The following is a 19338-nucleotide window of genomic DNA, read 5'->3' as shown; positions in this document are numbered from 1 at the left end:
CGTTCAACGTGCGGATCTAGAAAATGGCATTGGTCCCAACGTTGGGGCGAGCATTGGTAGTTGGCCGGCTCGTGTCGGTTTCATCAAAGGAATTTGTGCCAACGCTCGTGATCTGATGGGACGGAACTAGTTTATTAGGCAACGTGTGTACGCCTCACCGAGTTTGCAGTCCAACGTTGGTTCGAGCATTGGGGCCAACATTTGGAGGGGGGCTTAAGCACACACCTGCACCCTGGGTGGAGTGCAGGGTTATGTGGGACCATAACTGCCGAAGGCATAGACCGCACGCCACGCGGATTCCGCGTACCCCTAGGGGATGAAGTTAAATAAAAACATTAGTTTTTTATTTTAGACCTGAACTTTTTTATTAATTCAAAAAAATCTCGCCATGTTTCCATATAGGTAGATATGAACCAAGGAACGCCACTCGGTTCATATTCAATCTCCTATTTTAACGCAGAATAGTAGCGTAGATTTGAACCCAGGTCGCCAACTATCTCTGGGGTATTTTCATGAAAATTAGTTTAGCGGTTTAGCCGTGAAAGCGTGACAAAAAATTGCATTAAATATATTTGTAAGTTACATTGAATATATTGTTTCAGAACTTTGAATCAAGAGTACAGCGGATTTTCATTGGAACCGACCGATAATGTGGCTAATAGTAAGTATATTAATTTTATTCTCATACATGTAGCTTTCACCCGCGGTTTCACCTGTGTCTACACAATCTTGTCTATGCTCTTCTCCGGGATATAGGCGCCCATAGCCAGTTGCGCTCACCTATCGGTACACGGTCTGGGGGCAAGCAAACCTTGGCGCAATCATTCGATAGATGGGGGACCGCATAGTGGTATTTGAACTGACATAAAAGTCGGTCACGGTTGTTGTCAATTAAGATAACAGTCGTTAAGCCACGTCAAAGGCCTTCGGGCGGCTGGAACAACTTTGACACTAGGTTGACCACTAATCTAAACATTTCCAAACAACGACGTAATACGATTTCGATGTTTTTGCAAGCTGAATGACAATTTCGCCTTCTCTGTCAACCGGGGGCGTAGCTCAGATGGTAGAGCGCTCGCTTAGCATGCGAGAGGTACCGGGATCGATACCCGGCGCCTCCAATGCAACTTTGGCTTCTTTTTGTTGTTTTTATTTTTAAAATACAATATTTTCATAAAAGTTTTTAACATTTACCCTCTTATTCATAAAAATATATGAAGTTAAGAAAGGCTTAAAAAGAGTTTTGTTTCTTTCACTCCTTAGCGAAATGAAAAAGAGAAAACATATTAAAGTAGTTTTTTGACTAAAATAGGTTTATAGTGTGTTTATGAATAAGAGGGTTATTGTAAAAACATACTTAAATATATAATCAATAATAGTACGGGATATAATCAGTCATATTGCTAAATAAATTCTACTTAAACTGGTTTAACTGTTCCGTGAAAGTGTAATAAACCTAGCTTCTTTAATTTTTCGATTTTAATTATAGTCAACTTTACTGATTACATATATATATATAATTCACGAAGTTCTATTCCCGAGTCGGGAAAACTTGTGTATGTATTAAAATGTTTGATGTTAATTATTTTTATTTGTTTTTCTATAGGAATACTAGAGATAGGCAAGAAGGACGTGTTAGAATACAACAAGTACATCGCCGGCGTCGAACTGAACGACACTAGCGCCAAAGTAATTATTTTATATTATTTTACTTTCATATAATTCATTATTATTATAAGACTTGTCATTTTTTACTTTAGTGTAATCACAAAATCCCGTGTTCGATTCCTGAGTCAATGTGCTATCTGATATTTCCTATTGCTGTTTGTATATTCAAGCAAGCAGGAGTTTGATAACGTGTCCATTTAACAGTCGGCGTCACAATGAAAAGGAAATTAGGATCATCTGAGACTATAATAATATAATATTTGTATACATTAATTCTTTCCCTAAACTTTTACTCTGGTCAGTTACTAATCAATCTTTTTTAGAAAATAAAACATTTCTTTCTCCGAATTCCGAAATCCGATTCTAAGCAAAAATAAAACAACAAATTCGGACCAATAACTCTAAATTTTTCAGTTTAAATATAAACTACTTATTTCGACAATACTAACATAACAATATTTCACAGGTACTATTCACAACGACGATCCGCCACGCGGCGCCGGTGGCTCTGAACATGTTGTCCAACTTGCTGGGCATGCGCCACCTGCGCTGGCCCGAGCCGCGCATCTCCACCAACAACCACCCCGTGGAGGGCTACGTGCGACACACGGAACAAGCCAAGCAGCCTAAAGAAGCCTACATCGCTATATTGTGGGCTGTTTTCATTACTTTCTGTAAGTATTATAATAATAATCATTTATTTACAAGTAATAAAGACTCACTGACGTTGTTAGTTGTACAAGTATCTTATTCTAATGTAGTTCAACGCTGCACCATCCCATGGGAGATATATAATATAGTTGATTAACATATTTCTTTAAGGGATGTTCAGTACCCTCAGTTGGTCAGTGTGGTGGACTAAAGGCCGCACCCCTCCCTAGTTTGAAACAGTAATTGGTTAAAAAAATAATATTGCTACTACTGGAGGTTAGGTGTCAGGTGAAATAATCTGATAGATAAAGTGCCAGTAAATATGCGAAAACAATTGCAAAATTGATTTAATCGATACAATGGTTTGTATGGGGCCGGGGGACTAACATTCTAGGGAATGGAATCAATGAGATAAAATTGTACTATATCTGGACGTTGGACTAGCACCTTAGTTAGTGTTATTTGTCTTTCCTTATTTATTTAAGTTTGGTTACATGCATGTATATTTGAATATGCTCGCCCGTTAGGAGCTATACACATGAGCGTGGGCGTATATTAGGTCGGGGAAAAAGTCTTTTCGCATTATAGTATGTATGAACTTGTAATAAAATCTCTTTGACTTCAAGAATCACAAATGAGTACACGGTTCATTTGGTTTCTTTCAGTGAGCTCGTGAGGTACCCAAATATCGAGCTTTTTTGTGAAGAGAAAAGATTTTATTACAAGTTAATACATACTATAATGCGAAAAGACTTTTTGCCGACCTAATATTATATTCTTCTGCCTAAACCTTTGGGTACAACAGTGTTTATCTAATATATAAAATTCTCGCGTCACAGTTTTCCTTGCCATACTCCTCCGAAACGGCTTGACCGATTCTCATAAAATTTTGTGAGCATATTGAGTAGGTCTGACAATCGGCCAACATCCATTTTTCATACCCCTAAGTGACACTTTTTTTTTATATGGCAGAACAACGTTTGCCGGGTCGGCTAGTATTATATATGTATATATTTTCCGCAGTCACGCAAGCCACCAGTTTCCACTGCGTGTCGCTCCCGTGCCGCGAGCGCTTGTCGGGCGCGCGCCACATCCACGTGATGTCGGGCTGTCCCGCCGCGCTGCACTGGGCCGCCACGCTGCTGTTCCACATGGCGCTCACTGTGCTCTTCATCATCGTGCCCGCCATCATAGCTGTTCTCACGCTCGATATGGACTCCACCTTTGACCAGCCTGAGTTTCTACGTAAGTTGTTTATAACTCTTCCCTTACTGACTGACTGAGGTGCCCATAGCCAGTTGCGCTCACCGGTCGGTAAACGATCTGTGGGTTAAGCAACCCTTGGCGCGGTCATTCCATAGATGTGTGACCGCATAGTGGTATTTGAACTGAGGGCACGTTAAAAGTCGGTCCCGACTGTTATCTACAAGGGTAACAGTCGTTAAGCCATTTTAAAGGCCTTCGGGCGGCTTGACCAATTTTGATTCTAGGTTGACCACTAACCATACGACAAAAAGAAGACTGACTGACTGATGGATAACGCACAGCCGAAACTATTTACTGCGAATAACTGAATTTTAGCGTACATGTTCCTTGAAAAATGTGTCTAGCACGTATGTTCCCTGCGTAAAGAGAGGACCTTTTTAATTCAATTTCAAAGAGGGGTGTAATTCCGCGCGGGCAGAACCGCAGACGAACTTCTACACGCGGCTTTACAATCCCTCACAAAAATTTCTTTATAAGTTAAAATGTAAAAAAATCGGCCTGTCTCACCGGTTTCTTTCACTTTTACAGTGATTGTGAAAAATGTTGGGGCTTAAAAGGGAACTATCTAACATATTATTAAAAAGAATCAAATGTCACCAAAAAGTTCAAAATCAAGTTCACATGAAATACTTTTATATATCCATTCGATTAGATCCGGGGATCCCAACCTTTTCTTAGTTCGGGACCACTTTTATATTATTCTTGCTAGCAGGGACCAGTATTTAAGTACATTAAAAGTAAAGTGAAATAATAATACTGAAGCTTTAAAATTTTAAAGTCATTCGCGGACCATATTTTGACTTCCGCGGACCACCAGTGTTTGGGATCCACTGGATTAGGTCAATGCAAAAACATGGTTGTTTGTAACATAAAAATGGAAATAATGTTGCTTACAATGTTCCACAGTGTCTTTCTCAATGATCATGGTGACGGGAACGCTGGCCTCGTTCGCGTTCATGTACCTCGTGAGCTTCGGCTACAAGGAGACCAGCACCAACATCGTACTCATCGCTATGCTCTTTATATTCGGTAAGTATAACTATTATCAACATCCTTATATTCTTATTCATAAAAACACATGAAGTTATGAAAGACTTATAAAGTGTTTTGTTTCTCTCACTCCTTAGCGAAATGAAGAAGAGAAAACATATTATAATAGCTTTTTAAGTAAAACAGGTTTATAGTGTGTTTATGAATAAGAGGGTTATTCTTTAATTAAATGTTACTGATTTCTTAATAATATCTTTTCATCGATTCCTTCAAATTAAGATGGTTCTATACTACTAATGATAAAAGGTATGTGAAAATATTTACAAGTTCTGGTCGAGCTGGTCGAATCCTCGACCACTTGTATAATTTACTAGCTGACCCGCGCAACTTTGCTTGCGTCACATAAGAGAGAATGGGTAAAATTTTCCCCCGTTTTTGTAACATTTTTTCTAGTACTCTGCTCCTATAAGTCGTAGCGTGATGATTTATAGCCTATTGCCGTCCTCGATAAATGGGCTATTTATCATTGAAAGATTTTTTAAAATCGGACCAGTAGTTTCTGAGATTAGCGCGCTCAAACAAACAAACTCTTCAGCTTCATAATATTAGTATAGATTCAATGATGGTTTTTGTTCAATATTCCTTTCCGAATTTTTGACTGCCACTGTGGCGCAGTGGTTAAGGCCACCATGCCGCTACCATTGCGTCGGGAGGTCGTGGGTGCGATTCCCACACGGAACAAATTATTTGACCGATCCACAAAAAAATGTTTCGGGTCTGGTTGTGCTTCCTTTGCTTGTATGTTTGTAAAAGTGCCCGCTACACAGGAGCAATTCTTAGTGCAGGAGTTATCCTTTAAAAAAAATTACAATGAATTATTTGTGGATTACACAAATTATTATTTAACTCCGGTCTAATGACTTCGTTAAATTCGCCAGCAAATATTATAATTACAATCTGCATTGATTAAATCTTATTCTAAAATATAAATATTTTATCCCACAGGTCTAGTCCTACCCATAGTGAAGTCAGCGCACGCGCTATTCGAAACATCAGCCAACCGCGGCCCCATGTATTACTTCCTGGAGTTCTGCTCGTACATATCTCCGCAGTACACGTTCATCACCAGCATGTTCCGCGCCGTCACCGTGGCGCGGCTCAACCAGTGGTGCGTGCTCACCAGGAAGTACTGCCCCAGGATCTTCGTTAATGAGGTGGGATTCGATGCTGGGGCGCAGGCTAGGTGCTGTGGTAAGTTGTGACCATATTTCGGTAGATAAAAATGCCTTAAAAATATTTTTTGCTATAAAGAAATTTTTAATGCTTTTGTCAATTTTCCGAAAAGCATGTAATTAATAGGGCATTTTTAAAGCCGTATAAATTAAAGGTTAGAATATTATTATGTGTACATGTAGCGAGAGTTTAAAATCGTTAGTAGTCTATTTCGTTAGTAAAGTTCAGGTTAGGTTACATAATAATGATGAAAAATTAAATGAATACTGTTTTTGATTCATCTCATTATCTAAATAAATGCTTGAGAACGTTTTACGAATCGCGGTCTAACAAAAATAATAATGCTTTTCATAGCATCAATAACAAAATCCATACTTTAGCTCAACCCGCACTTGGCCAGCGTGGTGGACTCAAGGCCTAACCCCTCTCTCATTGCGGAAGGAGACCCTTGTCCAGCAATGGGTTGAATTTATTTATTTATTATGCCTGTCCAAGACTTTACTGTACTTTGGTTCCTGACTAAAGTACTAAATAATGTTTTCATTGATGTGTTTGTGTTCAGCGGGTGAACAAGCACGGAGCTACTTCAACACGGACGACTTTTCACCGCAGCCGGGCGTCTACATACTGATCGCGCAGTTCATTGTTATCATGGTAAGATACCTGCCAATTTATATTTAAATTTAATTTAATATGAGATATGGATTTGAATGAAGCAAGAAAAGTTTGTAAGGATTGTACCAAGTGGCATTCTTTGGTCACTGGCTAATAAGGTGTAATAGGCGTAATAAGATGCATTGTATGTATAAAATTTAACACGGTTAGGACCGAGATCTTTAAAAACAAAACATGTTTTAGTAGATTCTTATTTATTGAGTGCCGTTGGTCATGTCGCGAGTATATGGCAATATGCTCCCTATTACATAGGATCATAAGACTTATATTGTTGATGGCGAAACATAGTCGTATTTCTTACACCTTTGCCTACTACTTCGGGCCATAAAATCACACCTGTTAATGACATGATTTTATTTATATCACGAAAAGTAAAAAGCGATAATCTATATCGCATGATATTGATCAACATTTAACTAACAAAATGTCTGTATTTATTTGTGTTCAGACTATGGTGGTGATGACTCAGCGCGGCGTGTTCAACAGCTTCTTCGACTGGATAAGGAACCTGCGCTACCAGCCGCAAGAGGCCGACAACCTGGACGCCACGGTCAGGGCAGAACGAGTCTACGTGCAGCAGGAGATTACTAAACGTAACATACGATTTTATTTTTTTTACTAGCTATCTCGCGCAACTTCCCTTGCGTCACATAATAGAGAATAGGTCACATTTTTCCCCATTTTTGTAACATTTTTTACTGGTTCTCGGCTCCTATTGGTTGTAGCGTGATGATGATAGCCTTCGATAAATGGGCTATCTAACACTGAAATAATTTTTCAAATCGGACCACTAGTTCCTGAGATTAGCGCGTTCAAACAAACAAACGAACTCTTCAGCTTTATAATATTAGTATAGATGTGTGGAGGGGGTCATTAGAAGTTCAAGTATTTGGGGTCGTAATTCTAGTCCCCGGTCGCTATCTTGTAACCCCCCCTGCACATTAAAAATGCAATTTTATTGTTCACCTCTGAAAAACGTAAGCCTAAATATATCTTTTCAATGTACTAAAAAAATTACAATTCTGCCGATTAGTAAGCGATGATAACCGAGTGGTATAAATTGGTACTTTACACGCAAGTGGTCTACAGTTCGAACCCGAGGCAGAATGACATTTCGAAATAATTTGTGTAGTAGGAATAATAATGGAGAATGTTAACAAATTTGGATTATTAGCTCTCCATATTCTCTGTTAAAAATAAAAAATACTAGTGAAAGAATTACTTTGATACGTCAATTAGTTTCCGATTTATAAGTAAAACAAGTTGTAACCGCGCGAGTCGGTGTGACGTCATTGTACATTACGCTAATTCTGGCTCACATAGTCTTTTTTAATAATATTTACTATTATTACACTTTAAATGTAATAAGCAGACGAAAACACAACAAAATACTGCATAAGCTATTACATCTACGGCTGGAGACTTGATATTAAGCGGGACGCGGCCCGCGCGGCATGGTGTACTATGACGTCATGCTGTTAGCGGGACTCGATATTTTTTGAAACTTTGAATGCTTGTAAAATCAAAACTACTTGGTATTTTTGACTAAAACAAAAACTAGTTTTCATGTACATGTACAGGCTTTACTGAGTCAAAATTTCAAGCGATTTGGCATACCTAGTAACATTCTCCATTGTCACTTGCTCCTACGTTGGAGGATCGTGATGAAACCTTGCATGCCTTAGTGTTCTTATACTGTCTTTAATGTGGGTGATGTTGTTCACAGCTGCATACAGCATAAACCAAGACTCTCTGCTAGTATCGGAGGTGCACAAGAACTACGCGTCACTGTTCCGCAAAGATTGTAACGCCGTCAGAGGAGTCAGCTTTTCCGTTAAAAAAGGTACGTCTCATATTATTTATTGACTGTTATTGATATTATTATTGCGAGAATAAGCGTGGGAATGCTTTATTACGTTAATTCTTTAGATGTAAATAACAAAATAATATGGCGCAGTAGTAAAAGTAGTCGCCACGCTACTACTATTGCCGGAAGATCGGAGGTCCACACGAAGTAGATATTTGTGCGATCTTTAATTTATTCTGGGTCTGGTTGTAAATGTTATTAGGTCGGGAAAAGTCTTTTTGCATTATAGTATGTATGAACTTGTAATAAAATCTTTTGTCTACACAAAAAAGCTCGATATTTGGGTACCCACGAGCTCACTGAAAGAAACCTAATTAACCGTGTACTCATTTGTGATTCTTGAAGCCAAAGAGATTTTATTACAAGTTCATACATACTATAATGCGAAAATACTTTTTCCCCGACCTAATAAAATGAATGAAACCTTATTGCTTATTTTTATCTGTTCTGTCCCATTGTGGGATAAAAGCCTCCCTCAAGCTACCATGCCAGCCTACTATAACCTGCCACTCACTCAAAATTATTTTAAATATATCAAATACTCAGGTGAATGAAAAAGTATCGATAAAATTCCTTTTCAAATGTTCCTTTGTTACAGGCGAGTGTTTCGGTCTGCTGGGCGTGAACGGCGCGGGCAAGTCCACCACGTTCAAGATGCTGACGGCCGAGGAGTGCGTCACCAGGGGACAGATCTTCGGCAACGGACACCATCTCAAGAAGGACAACTCACAGGTAACTAACACATGTTATATTAATGGCTGAAATTATTTTTTTTCTCCACGTCTGGGCATTATTCAAGTATTTGTAGTTAATTCCAAGATTTATGGAGGAAAATTAAAGCCAAAAGGAGTACCATTATAGTCAGACTTTTTAACTTTTTATATATTATATGTAGTATTTTATATATATAATTAATTACTTATTTACTATACACAAATGTAATATAGTAATATCTACGTTTCTAATAAGATTTTTTGAACCTGTGGAATGACCGATTTTTTTTTTATTAAAGTTTCTAATAATAATCAAATAATAATAATTTTTTAAACTGTAGAATGACCGACAATTTTTTTTTATTAAATAGTTTTAAATGAAAATATATCTTAAGAATTTGGCCTTTTTTTTCTTTAATTAATAAAATGTATGTGTAATTAATATTGTCCCCAGTACTTACAAACCTTGGGCTACTGTCCGCAATTCTTCGGGCTGGACATGTTCCAAACTGGCGAGCAGAACCTGGAGATGGTGCTGACTCTCCGCGGTCTGGACCAGCATCAGGTTAAAGAGGAAGTGCAAGCTTGGATCGATGTCGTTGGTGAGTTTATGTACCAAATTATTTTACACCCGGTTAAGTTTTAAATAACTTACCACTAAGGGTGCGTTCCCACTATGTCGTAACGATTAATTTATCGTTGGGCGATTGTCGTCTCTACCGGTTCCCATTATAACGATTGCGTATCTAGCCGTCCCCACTGTCACGATAATTTGTTGTCACTGCAAAAAATGTCGTAGACGACAGTAAGTCGTGTCGTTCTATATGTGAACACGTCCATTTAAACATATAAGCCACGACACTTAAAACTACACGATTATCTGTCGTCACGACATAGTCGGAACGCGCCCTTAGTGTGTCTATACTGTACTATCTTTGCTTTGCCACGTTAACCTTACCAACGGTAAAATCAGTCATTTTATGGGGTAAATTTTAATATTTTAAATATACTTCCATCAATATCGCATTATAAGTAATAAAAAATTACTTAAGTCTTTTTTGTCAACCCGATAAAATGTATTATACATGGTGTGTATGGTACATTGGTGGCCCTTTTGTTTTAAAGCAACGACTTTTAAAAACAATCGTAAAATTGACCTAAAACTACTATAGAAATAGCGCGGACGTTATGTCCACAAGGTACGATCCTTGTGTACGCTAAGCTATTTGCGTATTTTGAACTCGTGCGACGCTTCTGGACGCGATGTATGGGCGCCTAGAATCTGAGTAACGCGTGAATTGATTCGCGGCGGACACGGTTTTAGGGCATATTCGTATCTGATGGAAAATGCGTCGCGTATTATCGGTCGAGTCACGTTAGAACATAAGGTAACCTTACATATGAAACTGAAGGGCGGTGCGAAGCCAATGCTAAAAAAGCTACGCCCGACGCATCTTCCGTCAGATGTGAACCGACTCGATTCGACCTCTAATAAAAGTCGTTTAAGCTCAGATTATTACATACACAGTGTTTCCTCACTTGAGGTCTAACATATCGTGTCGGTGTTTACTCATTCGTATGAAAGAATTTCTCAGCGAGAGCCCGAAAAGACGTCGGTCCTACGTTTAAGGTTTAACATGTCGTGTCGGTGCTTATCCATTCGTATGAAATACGTTTAGTGCTCGCGCGTTTGGAGCCAGCTTCTTCGACGTCCATTACAGAGCACGTTGTTATTGTTACGTATTCGGTCGTTTGACGAGGCCACTGTTAAATGAGCTGCGCGCTCTGGTCGCGTCGACCTGAAAACGACAAAACTTTACAACCTTGTAACTCTAGAAATATTGGTCTGATTTTTATCAAACAAAGACTGTTATTGTTTGCACGAGTACGGGCATTTGATGAGTTCTAATTTCTGCTAGGTTTAAGGGAGTACGCTCGCCGTCCAGCAGACTCATACAGCGGGGGATGTGTCCGGCGCCTGGGAGCGGCAGCAGCACTATGTTCTGGCGCGGCACTGACGCTGTTGGACGAGCCCAGCGCCGGCGTGGACGTGGCCGCCCGGCGCCGCCTGTGGGCCGCGCTCAGGAAAGCGCTCAAGCAACAACGATCTATTGTCATCACCTCACACAGGTAACTTGTATGTGTGACGTCACTCTGCTGGACGAGCCCAGCGCCGGCGTGGACGTGGCCGCCCGGCGCCGCCTGTGGGCCGCGCTCAGGAAAGCGCTCAAGCAACAACGATCTATTGTCATCACCTCACACAGGTAACTTGTATGTGTGACGTCACTCTGCTGGACGAGCCCAGCGCCGGCGTGGACGTGGCCGCCCGGCGCCGCCTGTGGGCCGCGCTCAGGAAAGCGCTCAAGCAACAACGATCTATTGTCATCACCTCACACAGGTAACTTGTATGTGTGACGTCACTCTGCTGGACGAGCCCAGCGCCGGCGTGGACGTGGCCGCCCGGCGCCGCCTGTGGGCCGCGCTCAGGAAAGCGCTCAAGCAACAACGATCTATTGTCATCACCTCACACAGGTAACTTGTATGTGTGACGTCACTCTGCTGGACGAGCCCAGCGCCGGCGTGGACGTGGCCGCCCGGCGCCGCCTGTGGGCCGCGCTCAGGAAAGCGCTCAAGCAACAACGATCTATTGTCATCACCTCACACAGGTAACTTGTATGTGTGACGTCACTCTGCTGGACGAGCCCAGCGCCGGCGTGGACGTGGCCGCCCGGCGCCGCCTGTGGGCCGCGCTCAGGAAAGCGCTCAAGCAACAACGATCTATTGTCATCACCTCACACAGGTAACTTGTATGTGTGACGTCACTCTGCTGGACGAGCCCAGCGCCGGCGTGGACGTGGCCGCCCGGCGCCGCCTGTGGGCCGCGCTCAGGAAAGCGCTCAAGCAACAACGATCTATTGTCATCACCTCACACAGGTAACTTGTATGTGTGACGTCACTCTGCCAAGCCGGACGGAAAGAGTTGTCCACCTCCGTGTCCCGGAGAGCACGCCAAGCCGTCGATCCTAGCCCCAACACTTTCATACCCTGATCGTGGTAGTTATCCGTCATCACCAGGTTATGAGAGTGAGGGAATAGAGAATGTACTTGTGTATTGTGCATGCACTTGAACACTAGAAACAAAGTCCTATACCGTTGGCTTGTTACAATTAAAACTGGCAGCCGTAGCATTATATTGACCAGAAAAACATTACCATAATGACTAATTTCCTCTCCAGCATGGACGAGATGGAGTCCCTGTGCAGTCGCATCGCTATCATGTGCTCGGGGCGCGTGGGCGCGCTGGGCACGCCGGCGGGACTGCGCGCCGACCACGCGGCCGGACATGCTGTCGTGTTCAAGGTCAAGCACCAGGGAGACCGTGCGTATACATACACTACTTATTATTGTACATTCCCTCCTTTGGCGTTACCACAGATACGTGCGACAGTTTAAATTGTGTCCTGTTTTTATGGCGGTAAATTACACATTATACCGTTTATATAATGTTTATTTATTGAATAAATATTTTAACTAACGTTTCTATGTAGGGATTGCAATCTGGCATAATTTTCAATCTAGCCGGATTTTACCGGATCGATGCCAATCCGGCCGGATCCGACCGAACGTTTATAATATGAAAATCTCCACAAAGTGCGCAAAGCATATATTACTTAACAACAAGTAAATGAAACATTAAATTTGTACTTCTCTTCGAAAATATATTTTATGTTTCGATAATAAAGTGGTTGTTATTTCAGAGGTGGACGGTGCATCGACTGTGAACGCGCTGGAGAGCAAAATGAGACAGACTTTCAACTGCAGCCAGAAAGATAAACATGAGGTTAGTACCTAGAGATTAACCGTTCTTATTCATAAACACACTATAAACCTATTTTAGTTAAAAAGCTACTATAATATGTTTTCTTTCTTTCGTTTCGCTAAGGAGTGAAAGATACAAAACACTTTATAAGCCGTTCATTACTTCATATATTTCTATGAATAAGAGGGCTAATAAATAATTTATTGTTGCTACAGTATATTTACAAATTAGTTATTATAAATAATATATATTATAAAAAAATGCATGAAAATTCTATGCATATATCGTCCCCGTAGAGCGAAAAGTCATTAACTCAAGTTAATGATTTCTTTTTTTATGACACCAATAAAATCGCCATATTTTTCTCTAATTTTCTGTCTAATCCTCATACCTGTAGCTTTTATAGTTTTTGTTTTATAGAATGTGAAAATTAACCAGGTCAACCCTTTTGAGCTGAAAATAAAATGAGCAAATTAACTAATTTTAGTTAATTAATATTCATTTCTTAGGATTGTATCTAACCCATACTTAAAAAATACCTAAAACTACTTAATTACTTTTCCCTTGAATTATCTCTGCATATTAAAATTATTATTAGCAATTGTAAAATCACTAAATGGATTTAGCTATTTTTCACATCGGTACACGCATTTCATACTGCGTTAAAAATCACTAACTCTGATCAAAAATTAACTAACTCGAAATTATGTTACATATTTAAAAAATAAAAGTAACTAATTTATATATTTTGATACTTCCAAGCGTTCAGACAATATTTTCTTAATGTAGTCTATATTAAATAAACTTTGTTATAATTTCCTTCATTTAAGACTATAAACGCAGAGATAGGTTACTGCAATCGTAAGTTATGATTTTTTATATTTTTAAAAACTTTGAACAGCCATATCTCAAAACAAGGTTTTTCGAGTTAATGACTTTTCGCTCTACGGGGACGATATATTCAATAATGTGATCTGATTTTCAAAATTCCGATTGTAAATTCACAGACTAATTCTACTAATTGTATAAAAAACACCACAGAATGAAAAATAAAACTTAGTATAATATAATAAAAGTACCATTTTAACTTTCAGACAATGTTACACTACCACATAAACGAAACGATGCGCTACAGCGAACTGTTCGCTGAACTGGAGGCACTCCGCAGAGAGTTCCCCTACCTCATCGAAGATTACTCCGTCACGGAGACCACCCTCGAGGAGGTGTTCCTCTCGCTAGCTAGAGAGGACAGGGCCGCACAAGACGTATAGAATAACTCTAAATATGGTGCCTTAAGAATCTATTGAATATATTTCAATACAATTTGGGTAGTATATAAACATGTATTTGAAAGCCGGTAGCCGATATTTCGGTAGCCGAAAGCCGATAATTCGGTAGCCGATAGCTGATATTTTGGTAGCCGGTAGCCGATATTTCGGAAGCCGAAAGGTCAATAGGTAAACCTTAATCTTCACTCACTACTGTCGATTAGGCAAGTGTGTCCTCCCGGAATGAGGGGAGACCTATTCACAATAAATGTATTGCCTTCGGCAAAGCCTTGGCCACGAAGGGTCGTGAGATATGTCGCGTAGATGCCTTATGCTGGGTTACTTATACCATTTGGTTAAAGAATTAATACTAATATAGAATTAGACGCTAGTATCTATACACTGAATAAATAAAAAAAGCTTTATTGTATAGCTAAAAACTGCCAATTAATAACTTTCATTATTTAGTGCTTTAGTAATAATTATTGTTTAACTTAATTAAAGTAATACGAATCTCTTTTAAAATTACTACTTAATATATAACAATACATAATAAATATAAACATTTTTGGACATTTCCAAAACACTAACTGTCTTAGTAATAAACGTGGTCTAAGATCTGATTAGTTGTAGTGTTTTGTCACTTTCAATCAATTTTAAAACTGTATATGAGTGAAAAAGACAAAGCACTATGTAACTAATCAGACCTTACACGATATTTATTATAGTAAAACAGATATTATATATGTATTTTGATAATTTTATAAGTTTTCACATACCACCGATTTTGAAACTAAAAAATGGGAGAAATTACTAACTATTAATGTTTATATCTATTCCAAATTGTATTGAAATTAACTAACTGATGTAGTGATTGTAAGACTGCCACAATTGGGTACTTGACTGGGTTAACGAAAAATTATTAAAATTGTCTTCGTAAAAAGTTTATCTAAAATGCTCAGGTTATGTATTTTTTTCATAAATAATATTTAAATTGTAATTATTACAGACTGAAACATTTAAAAATATGACATAGTGACGTCACTACGTCGTATTTCTATACTAAAATGTGTTTTTGATATTTTATAAAGAGTAGCTGATTTGACTGTTGTCAAGTACCCAATTCTTAACTACGGGTAAGTACTTATTAGTAACGGTGCTAGCAAACAATACAAGAGTTTACGACATTTATACAATACTTAAATATGTTTGAAATACCCACTTATACTCATAATACTACTATAGACGCTACTACTATATGCAATTGAAATGTAAAAGGTCGTTTTGTTTTGTCATTTGGTCGTATGGTTAGCCGTCAAAAAAGTGTGACAAAATATTTTATTTGCATCAAAAAAATGTCTGTAGATCCATTGTAGGAAAAGTCATTAATAAATAGTTCACCATTTTTGTAATAACACCGGTGAGGTTTTATATTAAAAGAAATGGCGTCCAAAATAAAACTAGCTGTACATTATTAATTTAACAATAATTACCGTAACGATGCTTCGTGATTGAGCTGACAAAACTTCGTTTAACGGAGAATCTGACTGCTTTGAAATAAATTTATTATACCTTTACGAGGTATCAAATTGTCGACACAAATGTCGGCAGTCTCTATAAAGTATAGATTGCCAACCTGACTACCGCTCCTCCATTAGTCTAGCCTTTCTTCCAATTATGTTGGAGTCGACTTCCAGTCTTACCCAATGCAGCTAAATACCAGTATTTAATATTAATTGTAGTAATAGTTATCTGGGTTATAGCCCGATACCCTTCAGAAAAACTAGTTGTCCGACATTCGAACTTCTGACTACTGGTAACGACTGTCAAAGATCTTTGAAAATGACAGCCGGGACCCACAATTTAACGTGCCTTCCGAAACGCGGACGAAATCCGTACGTTTTACAGCCCCTTTACAAAGAAAAAAGCCCAGCTATACAAAACAGTTATATTATTTTATTCTTCTCTTGTTTTTGCCTCTGGGGCTGATTAGAGGGCGGTTTCACCCCTGTTGGGAACCTATACATTGTAAGGTCTCGAGTCGCCGTCAGGTGTCAGCAAGTCGGCTTATTTAGCCTTAATTACTTATAAAACATCATTATAATCTCATAGCATTTAAAGATAAATTAGTATGTGTAAAGTGTACCAGCGTGTCAATGAATTAGTCATAATTTAAGGTATGAATATAAATATTATTCATTGCTTCAAAAGCACTTACCATATTTTGCTAATTAACATAGAAACGGAGTACTTTAGACCAGTTTTCGTAAATTATTTCATCGTCTTACTAATTAACGTGTAAGCTCTGATTAATTATACAATGTTTTGTCACTTTCAATCAATTTCGAAACTGTATATGAGTGAAAAAGACAAAACGCTATAAGTAATCAGAACTTGCACAACATTTATCAGTAAGATAGTTTTGTAAAAAAAAGGCGATGTAGTTCGTTCTTCCGATCATAGATGGCGTTGTGTGTTATAAATCTTAAAAATATCAATGAGTTACCATCATATACGCATAAGTTGGATTTCACCACTTCTTGTGATGAATAGATTTATAGTTACGTCGTGCGAGGGAAATAGAAAACCTGATGAATCCGTAACATACGAATTAAGTCTTACTAGTATATTAAATTGACGTAAAAAAATCAATCGATTTAAGTTGTAATTTGTTGGCTAAAGTAACCCGTTTCTACAGTTTTATAATGTTAGGTAATTGTAGTTTGTCTACGTGAAATTTTCAATTGTAAACGTCAAAAAATTTCTATACTCGGGCCTTTACAAATGTGCAAATTACGTCATGTCATTTTGCATCGAACTCTCGCTCACACAAGACTTGGTCGCATGGAAGTGCCCTAGAGTTGTCAAATTCATTTGACTATGACATAGTTCGCAAGTTTGTAATGACACAATTGATATTTTTATACAATTTCTTAAACATTATTATTTTATTTTATATAATCTTTATTTTTATTTTCTTAATAATTATACTCGATATAGTTTAATAGGTTTTTTTTGGTTTTTGTGATGACATTATTTATTTATTATTTTACAATTTATTTTTTACATTATTATTGTACAGTGGCGAGTGAGGTCCACAATATACTCTATCTTTTTCTATTCTGTATTAATTTCGTTAAGAGGGAAAGAGACAAAACATTCAATGCTCTACAGTAGAGGTTTATGTGAGCGACGACAAAAATTATCAAAATTAATAAAATTATATATATATTTTTTTGTATTGTGTAAGTTTTTATATATTGTGGACCTCACTTAAATATTATTTTTCTATAGTCAAAACTTATTTTCGATGGGACAAATAATTTTAGATGTAATCATAATCAGTATTTTTGTGATCATCATTTATATTGTAATCATTTTTGATCGGAACGTGTTGTACTTTTTTGCTTAATACCTGACGTTTGAGTCGCTTACGTATTAGTTAGAAAATGTACATGAGCAGGTTTTGGAAGCATGTATATTAAATTACAGATTTTTATTAAATTCTAAGATTCATTTTCAGATGTGTATCGAAAATAGTACGAAGCCGTTGGTTTATTGTCGCTTCGACGAAAAGTTAAATAATTTGTAGTCTGTACCAGCCTGTAGGCCACTAATGTTCAAAATTTTGAATATCTCCTGCTATACCATCTTACTAGGTTTTTGAACTTTTCGCTGACTGCGGCGATGGACCGACGACTAAACCTTCGCTCACTATAAAATTTTCCAAATAAGACGAAATACAAAATTATATTTTCAAATACCAGTATAATGTGACTATTGTGAACAATATGTAAATATAAAATTGAATAATAATCATTTGATTTAAATCGTTAGTTGATTACAATACCAAAGAACTGTCTCGTTTGAACGTGTGATGTCTAAAGGTCGCATGTCACCTCAGAATTGCTACACACATTTGGGCCGGAAAATCATCATCAGTCTAGCCTTTCTTCCAACTATATTGAAGTCGGCTTCTAGTCTCACCGGATGCAGCTGGATACCAGTATTTTACATAGAGCGACTGTCTATCGGACCTCCACAACCTAGTTACCTGGGATATAACACGTCACCCTTCGGTAAGACTGGTTGTCAGACTTTCAAATTTTCTTATTTGAAAGCCTTTTTCTTCTTTTTAGAAGATGGAAGTAAAATCATATGCAATCGAATTGTGACGATCGTACCGGAAGGAGCTACCCGATCGGTATGCGCGGTACAAGCCGAACAAGTGCAGTAATTGCTTCGAGTCGGTTTTGTTGTTCGATAAATACTGCCGAACCAAATATATGTGCAGCAATCTTTATTGTGATGAGATGAAGCCTTTAAAACGAATATACAAGTGTACTTCAAAGCAGCTTAATTATTATAAGGGAATATTTATTCTACGTTGCGTTACGGGATCATTTTCATATAATTAATTCAATTATTGTATGGTTAGTGGTCAAACTAGTGTCAAAGTTGATCTAACCGCCCAAAGGCATATGACATGGTTTACTATTAGATAGTACAGTCAGCTTCTTATATAAAGTGACAGATAACATATCCAGTTATAAAGGGACTCCTAAAGTGATCAATAATAATAATACAACCAAAGTCATCTAATTATGTAAGTCATTCATCTTGCACAATGATATCGGAACATGGACATCGTCAAATATATGAGTTCGTTCAAAGTGCCATAATCATAGTAACAAACACGGCGCCAATGGTTTCTAAGCATCCAAAGTATTCAAAAATATGGAACAAACATTAGGTACATGAAAATGAACTATGTCACTATGCATGTCTGATTGGTGTCTGGGCATTAGAGTGTCCGCCGTACGTAAGGTCACCGGGTCGTATCCCGGGAATCTTACTTGTTTAATAAGTATTTTTTTAAATGTCTATTTGACTTAAAAGCTAAATTATGCTCGCCAATTACCCACGATCCTAAAATAAGAGATGAGACCTAAACAACCTTCTAAAAATGTACCTAAGTGATTTGAACTCTTCCTGCACTCTACGTATCAATCACATAATTCGATTCGATGAGACCTAAACAGCCTTCTTCTAAATGTATGTGATTTAAACTCTTCCTGCATTCTACGTATCATCACATAATTCCAGGTCAAAATAATAACTCGCAAAAAAAAACAAGGTTTTACTTCAATTGAAATGGTTGTTTATTATCTTAAAATATATAACAAA

The 19338-nt window shown here is 38.0% G+C and overlaps 2 protein-coding genes and 1 non-coding gene across 4 annotated transcripts in view; all 3 read left to right on the top strand.

Annotated features, from left to right (window-relative positions):
* LOC142979700 (phospholipid-transporting ATPase ABCA3-like) overlaps positions 1-11312 on the top strand; it is a 46493-nt gene extending 35181 nt beyond the window's left edge. For both annotated transcript variants that reach the window (XM_076124787.1, XM_076124786.1), the window contains 12 exons: positions 603-661; positions 1607-1689; positions 2135-2342; positions 3343-3564; positions 4492-4614; positions 5581-5826; positions 6371-6462; positions 6932-7076; positions 8210-8326; positions 8949-9082; positions 9518-9665; positions 10983-11312. In XM_076124787.1, the coding sequence (XP_075980902.1) occupies positions 603-661; positions 1607-1689; positions 2135-2342; positions 3343-3564; positions 4492-4614; positions 5581-5826; positions 6371-6462; positions 6932-7076; positions 8210-8326; positions 8949-9082; positions 9518-9665; positions 10983-11197 (1792 nt within the window). In that variant the 3' untranslated portion in view covers positions 11198-11312. The remainder of the gene's footprint in view (positions 1-602; positions 662-1606; positions 1690-2134; positions 2343-3342; positions 3565-4491; positions 4615-5580; positions 5827-6370; positions 6463-6931; positions 7077-8209; positions 8327-8948; positions 9083-9517; positions 9666-10982) is intronic.
* TRNAA-AGC (transfer RNA alanine (anticodon AGC)) lies at positions 1049-1121 on the top strand. The gene has a single exon. It is a non-coding gene; the product is annotated as a tRNA-Ala (tRNA).
* Positions 11313-11846: 534 nt separating the features above from the next.
* LOC142979701 (phospholipid-transporting ATPase ABCA3-like) lies at positions 11847-19014 on the top strand. Its single transcript, XM_076124788.1, has 4 exons — positions 11847-11997; positions 12300-12442; positions 12822-12904; positions 13978-19014. Exons 1-4 carry the CDS (start codon positions 11873-11875, stop codon positions 14152-14154), a joined length of 528 nt encoding a protein of 175 aa, XP_075980903.1. The 5' UTR covers positions 11847-11872; the 3' UTR covers positions 14155-19014.
* The last annotated feature ends 324 nt before the right edge of the window (positions 19015-19338 follow it).

Source organism: Anticarsia gemmatalis, chromosome 17, assembly GCF_050436995.1.
Source record: "Anticarsia gemmatalis isolate Benzon Research Colony breed Stoneville strain chromosome 17, ilAntGemm2 primary, whole genome shotgun sequence".
In the NCBI taxonomy this organism is placed as follows: Eukaryota; Metazoa; Arthropoda; class Insecta; order Lepidoptera; family Erebidae; genus Anticarsia; species Anticarsia gemmatalis.
This window is presented reverse-complemented; position numbering and strand designations above follow the sequence as displayed.

Coding starts and splice junctions, on each gene's coding strand:
- LOC142979701 (XM_076124788.1), top strand. CDS start 11,873: ATGTGTGACGTCACTCTGCTGGACGAGCCCAGCGCCGGCGTGGACGTG. Junction 11,998..12,299: donor ATTGTCATCACCTCACACAG/GTAACTTGTATG, acceptor TTTCCTCTCCAG/CATGGACGAGATGGAGTCCC. Junction 12,443..12,821: donor GGTCAAGCACCAGGGAGACC/GTGCGTATACAT, acceptor TTGTTATTTCAG/AGGTGGACGGTGCATCGACT.